The 12,978-nt window shown below is 26.2% G+C and overlaps 1 protein-coding gene across 2 annotated transcripts in view; it reads right to left on the bottom strand.

The window, feature by feature from the left end:
* Nucleotides 1-12,978, bottom strand: part of LOC113559318 (lutropin-choriogonadotropic hormone receptor-like) — a 118,488-nt gene that overhangs the window by 13,123 nt on the left and 92,387 nt on the right. For both annotated transcript variants that reach the window (XR_003405925.1, XM_026965000.1), the window contains exons 8-13: nt 10,873-10,941; nt 10,701-10,775; nt 10,234-10,351; nt 7,327-7,419; nt 7,080-7,203; nt 2,097-2,444 (exon numbers count right to left, since the gene is read on the bottom strand). Coding sequence is in view for 1 of the 2 variants with exons in the window: in XM_026965000.1 (XP_026820801.1) it covers nt 2,097-2,444; nt 7,080-7,203; nt 7,327-7,419; nt 10,234-10,351; nt 10,701-10,775; nt 10,873-10,941 (827 nt within the window). In the remaining variant the exon portion in view is untranslated. The remainder of the gene's footprint in view (nt 1-2,096; nt 2,445-7,079; nt 7,204-7,326; nt 7,420-10,233; nt 10,352-10,700; nt 10,776-10,872; nt 10,942-12,978) is intronic.

The raw sequence follows: 12,978 nt of genomic DNA, 5'->3' as shown, positions 1-12,978 counted from the left end.
GCGGACAATTTCAAAGTCGATGTTAGAATTTATTTTTAGTCAATTTTATCGAATGCTTATCATCGTTGGGAAAATTTGATAACCTGTTTTTGGTCAACATATCTGTGTGAAACAGCATTATCTCCCATAAAAATGTTTAAATCTTTACACCGAGTTACACTTTCCGATGTCTACTTAGAGCAGTGTCTTCGTTTAGTAGTCAGCGACTATTAATTATTCAGATTATAATCAACTTATCAAAAATATAGTGCAACAGTTACAATTCCACAACAACGAGATAATGTATTAACTATTGCATATTTGCATGTCAAATAGATTTTAGAAATTAGTTGTAAAATAGATTTTTATTTTATCATTTGTACAAAATATATGTTTGTTAATAATTATAGGTGAAGTATACTCAATAATAAAAAAAAAATTATCGAAGTCGATCCTCAAAGGAAATATATGTTCTTAGTAGATCCCCGTCAAAATAGTTTAGCCATTCCAGATGTATACAATCAAATCGTTTCCGATTACGGCATTCCACCTCGTTCTTGTATAGGTACAACTAACTCACTCACCGATGATAAAACAATTTATTTTTCGTGACTCAAAGTTAACGGTGTATTATTTTATTTTTGTAATTAAATACGGCCCATAAACTGACTATATAGTATTATATACTCGGTAAAGTTATGTAGTATCGCGTAGCAGATCCGGTGAAAAGTTTGTTTAACTTGTTACGTCTCGTTGTTTTTGATCGACGAACATCGTTCAATTAATATGTCCGATAATAATACCTATGAATTTCAAAGTGCACGAGCAACAAACTCTGAATTAATTTGATCAACTAAACAGATACGATATTTTGCGGCACGGGATGTCTCACGGGACCATAGTGATTAATATCATATATTTTAATAACATAATTATAAATAAATCAGATGCATATTTTTACTACTTTGCTTTTGTTTTCATCAACATTAATTGTTGTATTTCTTTTTTTTTTATTAACGACTTGAGGTAATGAAATTAAATTTTTATCATTATACTTTTTTTAGGTTTTTGAATTTATTTTTAAAGGATACACATATTTCTTATTTCTCAATGTTAATATTTCTACTATTATTTTATTAATTTTTATAAATATGAAATATGAAATATTTAATAAAAAATTGTATTATACATTAGCAACTAATTATTGTCGAGAAATGTTTCAGAAATTATTATATACCAAAAACTAAAAAGCATATAATTATTATCATATCACGCAGAATAGTTAAGAATTTAAAAAAAAATGTGTATACCATGTATAGTGATTTAGGCAATATTTTTTTATTCACTTTATTGTTTTAGATAAAAATGTTAATGATTATATTATAAATTAATAATGGTTTAATGGTGATGATATATCTATAATTTATGATATTTATAAAACAAATGTTCATAGTAAAAAATTAAAATTTAGTAAACCTATAAAAACAAAACGCTAAACAATTAAAATTAGTTGGAAATAGTTTGTAACCCATAAACACAAAACATGATACAAACGAAATCAAAAATGATAAAAATAATTAAATAAATATCCCTTAAGCACAAAAAAATTTTACTAAATTAATGTACATTTTATTAAAATCATAGTCAAAAAATACTTTAATATTAAACTTGAAACTTGAAGATCACAGTTTTTAAGTAGTCTAATCTGAAAATTTTTGAAGATTCGTAAAATTACGATACATTAACACTAAACTTCAACCCAAATTCATTACTGTTTTTCTTTCAATAGAACAATACTATACATTTGAGAAATAAGTATAATTAGCATCAAATTTTAAACTGAAACTTACAGTACAACGGGTAAAATATTGTATCAGGTAATACAATTTATTTTTGCACTTTTAGCCTATTTCCAAGATCCAAAGACATAAAACGTATTTGCGATTTTGGGTAACACCGTGGAAATGAATATATTGAGTTGAAAAAATAATTGCCTAATTTTTTGTATAACAATGTAGTTATGGGTGGAGGCAATCTCATTTAACACATGTAAAAATTATAAAGCTGCAAATAAAACCCTTCTGTAAACATAATATACATAATATTTATTAGGTTACCTCTCTGCCAGAATATGGCGTGATTGAAGTAATGTCCGATCGAACGAGCGTCCATGACGGCGATCAGTAACAGATAGAGGCCCATGCAAAAGTCAGCCATGGCCAAGTTGCACATGAGGAACTTGGGTACAGTCAATCGGAATCGACTGCTGAGCAACACGAACAACACGGCCATGTTTCCCAGCAAAGCGGCCACGGCCACGATCCATACGGCTACTCGTAGTGTCCAGTTTCCCATCAGGTCCTCGCACGGGTTAAACGCATCCGGTTCCGGGTAACACTTGACTTCCAGATAGTTTTTCGAAACGTTTCCGCAAATCACGTCAACTTTGGTACCGACTGTCACGTCTACATCAAACGGTTTAGTAAGTCGATATTACCTATATGTGATCGGTTGCATTCGCTGGTTTTGCTATGGAGGTACTACAGGGGGTTAAGTGTGGTATAGTCATTAACTATAATATTGTGAGGGAAAGATGATATAATTTGATGTAATTTTAAGGAACATGCGGCTGCAAAGGAGTAAATTTGCATCGAATGATTTTGTCGTTGTGCGGTTTCGGTACCATTAGTAATCAATAAACCTAAGTTTATTTCACGCCCCGACAACATTTGAAATGACGCCACTGTATACGAAGTGTTTGTATATAAGAGTATATTTTTTTAAACTAAATCCTTAAGTTTTATCGGGTAATATTATGTTATATTAAAGGTATTTAAATGTTTTAAATGTTTTAATCCACTTTGCTAAAAAACAATACATTTAAAGGAAAAAATGTCAAACTTTTACTATTTTTATTATTGATTTTAGAGTAATTTCCATTCTTTTTAGAACGATATAATATTTTTTGTTACGCATTTCAGATATTATATGATATTTTACTCTAGATATATTTTATTGTATTAATACGTGCCAAGTAAATATCAAATATTGTCGAATATAATTTATTATAATTAAAAATTTTAAATTGAGATAAGCAGAGATATAAGATAAATGTTTGTATAATATCACCTTCCCGAAACTTAAAATTCTGAATTTGTTACAATCAGGAAAATGTTCAAAATATTTTCAGAAAAATGTTTAGTGTAATATTATATTATAATGTAATTAAAAATTATGTTTGCTATTTAATTAATGAAAATCAATGCCAAATATAAATATAACATTTAATCTTTATTATATTTTTTCAATTATGTATAATCGAAAGAAAAAAATGAGAAATAAATAGTTATTTAAAATAATATAATTATAATATATTTTTATCATATTGTACATCATATATGAGTGAAGATTTATACAATAACGCGTGACGTTAATATACTGTCACTGTCATAAACTGAAACTCATAATAATTTATCACTGAACAATGTTCGTTTTGGGTTTAGTTGGAAAATAATTGAAATGTGTTATTGGACACAATTCAACTTTATTATTTGAATGCTAAATTTATTATTTAATCGATATTGTTGTTAATTGACATGTATTTTTATATACACATCTACGGGTAGGAACCTACCACTGTATTTGACGATAACTTTGTAAATTGTTAATTACAATTTGAGTTTATATTGTCATCGAAACTTTAACCTTAAACTATAATAAGTATGCATCTCATGTAAAGTAGAGATTTTTTATTTTAAGAGCTATTTTTTTTTTTGTCTAAAATATTATTTGATTAGTTGGCAATGTTAAAAATTAATATCGGTATTTTTTTATTTTATATTGATTTTGTAATAGTTTTTATTCTATGGCTATTAAAATTATCTGTATATTGTATTATAATATACGAAAGAAGATGTTCTTAATTTTGTTTAAATGCAGTTGAATAATACACGTTCAGACAATTATAGTGAGTTTTTGGATTAAGTACTAATTTATATTGTTGGTGATTTTGAAAAGAAATATTAAATCCATCAACTATCTAAACAACAAATCCACCACCCTTAACTAAATGAAACGTTTAATAATTCAACTAAATCAGATTTATGATATATTTACTGGTAGGTACAACATTAATATTAATTTTTTACAAGTTTTCAATATTAATAATTTGTGTGTCTAACCTGTATTATTGGAAAATAATTTATTGTCTTAATTATGTTTTTGTATTTTTCACAGAGATAAATATTAATAAGTGTATTTTAAAATACAATTAAAAATAAATATTAAGTATGTATTTTATAAACATATTATAAAATATAAAATATTTTAAAACTAAGTATTTATATTTTTTATTTTTGATATAATATTGAAAATATTGGATATAATTATATTATTTATAAATACTTGCTTAGTGTAGTACATTATTTAAAATATTTTTTTTAAAACTTTAACTAAATTAAATAATTGAACGATAGTTATATTCAACGTTCCAAAAAAACATATTGAAATAGTGTGTAAAAACGGAATTTCTATACTATAGGATTAAAATGAAACATATATTTTATTATATATATAAAAAAATGCTATTTATAAATGCTTATTTTAAATATAGTATTATATGCAAAATTGTATTTTAAACCAATTTACAAAATATTTATGTGTGTATACACACTGCTTTAGGGGTAAGAGCAAAAAAAAATATAAATCGACGCTTCCAGGGAAGAAGGTCGTAAACGACATTTTCGTAATTTTACAGGAGAGTCGAAATAAAAATACAATATATTTTTCTGTTCTATTCTATAGGAATATCACTTACACGTATAATTCGTGTATCAATCTATTAATTGATCATGTATCTAGTGTATTCTACTTACAACTATACAACTTACTGATATAACGGTAGAAATTAGCTTATAAATGATAATATGGGACTTACACCCATTATTTTTCAACATAATCTCACAATATCATATCGACCGGTACAAGAAAAAAAAGCGTAAACGACATATTTAATAGTCGTTTACGCCTGATAAAAGTCGTTTACGCCGAATATAACTACACACCTAATAATTAATGATGTTTACGTAAAATATTTAAAAACCGATAGTAATTCGTAAAAAAATTGTATCGATACGATCGTTGGCTCGATCGATAGAGAATCGTGGCGTTTACGCCAAAACTCTATTAACTCATTTTCGACCAAAATGTCGTTAACGGCCTTCTTCCCTGGAAGCGTCGAAATTTGAAAATGTACCTATAATAATAATATATATATATGCCTAATTGGGTTTTTATGGAAGTCCAATGTCATAGTGAGTCATATGTTAATGTAACTTCAATTCCTTCCTACATTATTTTTACAGCACAAAATTTGAACATCATCATTTACATTTTAAGTGTGTGGAAATAAATTATATTTAAGAGAAGAATCTATTGATGACTTCGATTAATATAAATTACTTATCATTAAAACATACAAATCTATTTGAATACTATTATCAAGGTAAATGCTATTTAATTTCAAAACGTCTATATTTCCATTGTGTTAATCCTGACTTTGTTGTTTAAGTCACGATTTCTAACTTGTAGATTTTTTTTTTTGTACTGCAGATATGTGTTTTATGGCTTTCGTTATTTTATAGGTACAGTTGCAGTTGTGGTATGATGACAATAATAATTTCCAACTAAAAATATCATGTTTGAGGAACAATATTTTATAGTTTTTGTATGAACACATATAATATGTGTATAGAGTATAAAATATATCATATACTAGAAAATTTATTTTTATTTTTATTATTCATTTCGATTTAACCATTCTTTGTAAAATGTATAAGTTTACCTTATGAGTTGTTAATGGTTTGTAAATTAATTATTTTAAGAAGGAAGGTGCATATTTTAAATTTACAACCAATGGTGTATAGTTGTAGTAGTAAACATGTGTTATAAAGTATTTATAAAAAAGTAGATTTATTCTAGTTTTGTCTGGTAATTTTTACAAAATATTGAAAATAGATAAGTGAAGGTTATTTAAATATTTTTCTTATGTTTATATGATTTATTTTAAAATTCACCATTATTGAAATTATATTACATTATTAGGTACACATTAATCTCAAATGATATTAAAACCTTTTAGCTACTGAAAAATAAATAATAATTGACGATCAAAGTTATTAAAAATAAATCGATTTATTGTAAAATGTCCAAACACTAAAAAATATTATAAATAATTCATATATTTTTTTTTTTTGAAATTAATATGTATTAATACTTCTTATAAGTTATAACAATGTTTTGTATAATTTTAATATTTTAATCTTTTGGAAACTAACGAAGAGCTGTATGTTTATGACACGAAAGAAATGGATACATTATAAATTTAAAGTTTGATATTATTGTTTTTTTTTTTAAATAAAATCTTTTAAACTGTCGTATAAATATTTATTTTTATGATATTCTTAGTATTTCTATAAGCACATAATCTCTGAAAACAGTTAATTTAATAAGTTAAGTAAATAAGTATAGTTTGTTAATTTGTTTAAGTACTTTAAAGTTTTAATTTTATATTTTAGTAGGCTAAATACAATTAAGTAATATTTCGTGTAGATTTTTTGAGCTAGTCATTCATATAATCATATACCAGGTCGAAATAATTATTGGGTCATGTTTTACATTCTCTTTTGTATATTTTATGAGTTATATTCTTAAATTGCAACTAACAGGTTGTTGCAATTTATTTGTTGTCATCACTATTGAAATTTGATGATTGTTGTGCAAAATTAACCAGTAAACATATTTTACTTTCTATTTATCACTACAAGTTTAATGTTTATTTTGCTATACATTTCTAGTTATACAATCAATTAATAAATATTATAAAATAAAAAAAAAACAATTGAATTGAAATTTTATCAAGTCTCAAGTACAAACTTTAAAGTGGGACAGTGACCGCGGTGTTCAATGAAAGTTTAATGATGGGTTTACCTAGTTTGATGTTCGCATGGATTGCGCGAATATTACATACGCAACAACATATCGTTGTAATATTATAATAGTATAATAGCATAGTAAAACACTTTTTAAACATTAATACTTACCGCCAGAATGAAATATTTCGTCGCCGATAAAATTCTCCGTTGTTGAATGCATTGTTTTTACCGTAGACATCGCGTCTACAAATGGTATATTTTTGCATTCTTGTAACATTTTTTGTTGGAGTTTCTAAATAATATTAATAATAAAATACAATTTTTGGGTTTGGTTAGCAACAACTAAGATATATTATATTTTTTTTTTATAATTATTTTAGAAATCGCAGTAATACCACGTAGTCAGTATTATTACCTCATGGTTCGCGTATCCTTGAGGGTTGTGTGTTTTAGGAAAATGGAAAGCGCAACAATGATATGGATATGTCAGCCATGCTTCTTTAATGTTCTATAACAAACCATTATACAAGTACTTATAATAATAAGGAAAAAAAGTCCGCGGAACGTATAGTCGAGAAAAAATGTCACAATGATGTCTAGTGGACATTTGAAAAAAACGAGTACAATTTTTAATATCAAAATATGTCTGTAAACAGCATATTATTATTCTATTAGTCTGCACACTCGTCAACGACGAATATTCTTATTAATTACTTGATTAAACGCAATCAAGGGGATAAAATGTATAACATTCACAGCGAGTGTGTAAAGTTAATCCGACCTCATCCATCTTCGTTGTGGTGATAAATTTAATCCCAAGATATTTATCGAGAAGTGCTTAAAACATTCAAAGACGATTCGCGGGTAAAATAATTACTCACAGTGGTAACAATAATGATAATAATTAGTGTGAGCCTAAACACTGTGTATATACACATTCCGTTGACATGGACGGCAAAGATATAATCTAATTCACAGACTTGCAGAACAAACCGTATGCAAACACACACACACACACACACACACACACATAAATGTATGTATATAAGTCGTATGCTGTATTAGTTGTAGTCCGATGAATAAACCATGAACGACCGTTGTAACGAGTAATGCTATTTGGGGATAAATTGCAATCGGTTAGATCGCGCCGATGACTATATATACGCGAAACCGTACTCTGTATTATTATACAGTATACACTATTACACTAATTTAATACCTAATATGTTATATTAATATACTTCTACTTGTGAAACTTTAATACCGGAACGCGGTCACCGGTCACATTTATAACGACATAGTATATTATATATATATATATATATATACACTATGGGAGTGTGCTGTGGCCCACGAACTCGTAGCGCGTGTGGTACATTACAAACACGAAACGTTAAACTCAGATCGTATAAGAAAGAGTTTTTTTTTTTATTTCATATTTGAGTAAATACTTAGGATCAGGGTATATAACATAAGTTTCCTTAATGTAATATCTTGAAACAATTTGTCAAATATGAATAATAAATTACTTTCTTTCTTTTTTTTTAAATTTTAAATTATTGTTATTTGGTTCGATTTTGAGGCAAACAATTTTTTGTCAATTATTTAATAATTATAATATTTTGAATTTTGGTTTTGTTTTGAAATTGCTTAAGTTTCTAACAATAAATATGCGGCCAATAAATAGATAATTAATTTGTACATTTTATTGTTATTCGTTGATTATTTTCCTTAGTTTTAATATGATAGTGTAAGAGGAATATTTATTGATTTTTTAGATAATATTATTTTGATTTTTTCCAAACATAAAATATGGAGCTAAATTATTATAGTATACGATATCGGTGATATATTGAAATGGCCTAAATTATAAAATGTAGAGAAAAATTTGTATTGTTTCATCGCTTTTAACTTCTCATAGTACACGATATAAACTTGAAATATGATAAATCGAATAATACAATATCGTACTTTATTTTGAACTAACTATAAATATATATATATATACGTATATAATTTTCGCACAGAACGTGGTTTAAAACTATATATTCTACATAGCAGCATGTTGTTTCTTTTTCTGTGGACACTATTTTGAGTATAACTTCGATAGTTTCAAACGTTTCGCAAATAGTCCCATTTTTTGTCGATTGAAAATTTCATCCATTTTGTGCTTTTCACAATGGTATATGTTTTCTGATTTTCGCTGAAGAAGTTTACCCAAGCGAAGGGAAAAACTATATAAAAACTGCGAAACATATTTTACCTATATTAAATAAATGTAAGCAAGTACGTGGTTCATGTTTATAGGTATCCAAACTTCTTTCCGAATCGTTTTTCGAATTCTATGCTATATAATATTGTTATGATTGTTGAAGAATTCAATATCACAACGTAAACGTTATTCATCCGGCAATGTCCAACTGGAACAATGGAACACCCAACTTCAAGATTCCAAAGTAAACTTGTATTTTCTTTCAATCTATTTTGGATTTAGATACCGCTATATGTATCAGAGGCCTTTTTAACATAATAACACCACCACCACCACTACTACTACTACTACTACTACTATTTTTTTTTTTTTATTATCTTAACACCGGACTTGAGGGAGGACTGCTTTTACTTTACTTTTTCGCCAAGCCGCCATATTTTATTCATCTAAATAAACTTTGTACACGTTACTTATATTAAACATTCAAAAATTGTATGTAAATAAAAAATTAATTAATTAACAGCAAACATCAATATAGACACCACTGGATCTTAGTTTTAACAATATTACAGGTCTGTAAATTTTACCTCGAATGATTTTTAAACCATTAGTCGGAAACTTCTCAGACAGGCATGTTTGCCCGCCACCTAAGACCTCTCGTTGTATCTCCCCAACCACTCTTCTTCCTTTTTAGTCCCCGAGATTATTGTAACGTACCGTTCCACAGTTTACTAGTTTCTCTTGCTGCGTAGCACGATCGGTATTATTATTTCTGGAGTAACATTTTGTCTTATCGTGACTCCCAGCTCGGTAAGATCCTTGCCTCCTCAGTCCCACTTATACTATATCTCACTATTATCAGACTACTACAAGTATTTTTTTTTTTTTTATCTGTTTATATAATATTAATATACCAATTAAATCTGGGTCACTAAAAATCAATAATAATCTACTAATGGTCTTTTAAACATTGTATAGTGGCCAATGATCGATTCATTACATTTTTGTGACCCCATTGGTTTAATCATTTTTTTTTATACAAACTGAGGTAAACATATTATAGTTAAATACAACGTTCTGTCTTAGTAAAAATGTTGTAATTTATTTTACCTTAAAATTGTAGATGGACGGGAAAACGTTCATAGTGTAGGTTTTTTCGATTTTCAAAACGTCCAGTTCTTCGAGACCGGCTGTAGGTAGATTCTGTATTGATGTTTCTGACAGGTCTCTGAGGAAAAAGAAAACATACAAATATATGTATATGCAGTGACGATACATGAAAAATAGCTCGGTGTTGTGTAGCGACGTGGAAGAGTGAGCATTGCAGCTGCGGAATAATGAAAACGCGGAAAGAACAAAAAGTTACGGATGACACCTATTTCAATTCCTTTAAAACAAAACTTGTTATAATAATATAAGTTCACACGAAATTATCTTTGAAACTATTTGTACATTTCGTTCTACTGTTTTGCTGTGTTTTAAGTACAGGTAAATACCCCGAAACCAAATCGGGTTACGTTTATTTAATAAAAACTTCGTAAATGCTCTTAAAATATCTTTTGCGTCTTAAAACTTACAGGTTGCGAAGACTTTTAATCCCAACGAAAGCTTGATCGTCCAGTTTTTGAAGTTTTCGATTACCTCTTAGGTTACTGTAATGACATAGATAAATGTACAATAAATATTTTATCTTATTGGCTACTTAGTGAGTATTATTTAACATTTCAAGTTACATTTAAAAAAACTTACACTGTGGCAATTTCGGCGTTTTTGAAAGTCAATGGTCCTACTTCGGTAATACAATTATAATTGAGCTGACTGTGAAAAATAAAATAAATCTATTCAATTTCAGAATATTATTTAGAATTTTATTTGATGAAAAGGATTATAATATTGTCTTGTGTAATATATATACAATATACATATTACAATAGATAATATTACATTTATACCTTTCTTTGTAAAAAAGTATATTCGTTGACATTTAGATAATTATATTATATGATGTATTCTTTGATTAAATCTATAAACGTATAAATATATAAAATAGTATAGACAAGAAGACGTCAAGGTCAAGATTATTTTTTTTTTATAATTTAAAATATGTACATATTATCAATATTAAATGATTTTTTTAATATTAAAGAAATATTAATAAAAAGTATGATTTTATCTTTTTTCTTATTCTAAACGAATTAAATATACTTATAAAGGTATCATTATAAGTATTAAAATATTTAACAATTATTATTGATTATAGTTAAAAATCAAAATCCAATCAATTTATTAACTAATCATTTTCTGTCATCAATATCTGTCGTTACGTATTTATATCATACGAAATTTCTAACTAACACTTCCCAAACAAATAAAAGTTATGTTTTTACATTATACGTACATATTGGAATAACAAAATGTGAATATTAAGTAGTTTTTTACGCTAAATAAAATAAATGACACAACTTTTCATTATTTTGTGATTTTTTGTTCTATACTGTCCGACAAATTACTCTTTGGACAAATACCTATTAAATTTTAAGGGTAGATGTAGGATAATTGAAGATCATATATTGTACTTTCCCTATAAATTACTTGTTTTTGCAATATATGACACGTTAAACTGTTTATATTGTAAGAAAAAAAATACTGTGTTAAAGCATTTAATGAGATCAAGAACCATGCTAATAATATTACACATGACGTTTAAAAAGTTTCAAACTACCATAAAATTATATTTACTATTTATGTTATTCTGGAATACTTTCGTTTATTTTAACGATTTATTTTTTATTTGTACTCTTTTGAAAACAAATACTTTTTTAAAGTAGAAGCATTGGAGCATTCAATTTTATTTTTAAAAATACTATCTAAAAATCGCGAAAAAAAATATTGAAATTTACTATAAATTAGTTTTAAACAAAATTGATATTGTTTATTTCGACACAATTTAGAAATTTAGTTACTATAGGTTAATAGTTTATAAATAACTTAACGGAATAATATGCGTAGATATTTTAGTATTCATCGATTATTTATTGAACTATTTTAAACCGGCAAACCTAACGTACTTATTATCATGTGCATGATTAAATAAACCAAATTTGTCTTGAAGAGTGAAGTTTCATAAATGGACAACTTCTTTCATTGTTTTTTTTTTTTTTTTTGTTTATTTTATTTATAATTATTAAATACATTATCTTGTTTACTTATTGTGTTTGGAAATATACAAATTATTGTATTTTTTTTTTCCATTAAAAAAAAACACATCATTTTCGATTAGGTATAATTATTATGTTTTTAATTTTGGGCTGCATTAAGATTAAATTAAATCATATTTAATTTTATAAACAGCATAAAGTAAATTTTATTAATTTTATATTGTCATTAAATATTTTACATTTTTATTCGTTTAATAGTAAACAATATTTGTATACTATAATAAGAATCAAAAATCAGGATTTTGAACGTTAACAAAAAAATTGCGTTTCCAATAATAGATTTAAAAAAAAATAAAATAAACTCAACATTTATATTTTTTGTTTTTGATTCCATATAGTTCAATTCAATATTATATACCTAGTATAGCAACAAACAAATATAAATCCACGACATTTCATTTTCTTTAACTAGACAATAACGATTTCAATCCATTATTATGGAATACATATTTTATGGGGTCCTTTTAAATTATTAATTAAAGAAATAAACGGCTTCTTTATAAGAATATATTATTTTAGACATGAAATGGAAAATTAATTTTAACAGATCGCTTTTATTTTTTATTATAAACGTTTATATTTCCTTAAGAGTAAAATTATGTATATGTATTAAATATATACAGGGTAAAATATGATA

Source organism: Rhopalosiphum maidis, chromosome 1 (genome assembly GCF_003676215.2).
Source record: "Rhopalosiphum maidis isolate BTI-1 chromosome 1, ASM367621v3, whole genome shotgun sequence".
Taxonomy (NCBI): Eukaryota; Metazoa; Arthropoda; class Insecta; order Hemiptera; family Aphididae; genus Rhopalosiphum; species Rhopalosiphum maidis.
The sequence above is the reverse complement of the archived record's forward strand: the minus strand, read 5'-3'. Positions and strand labels throughout refer to the sequence as shown.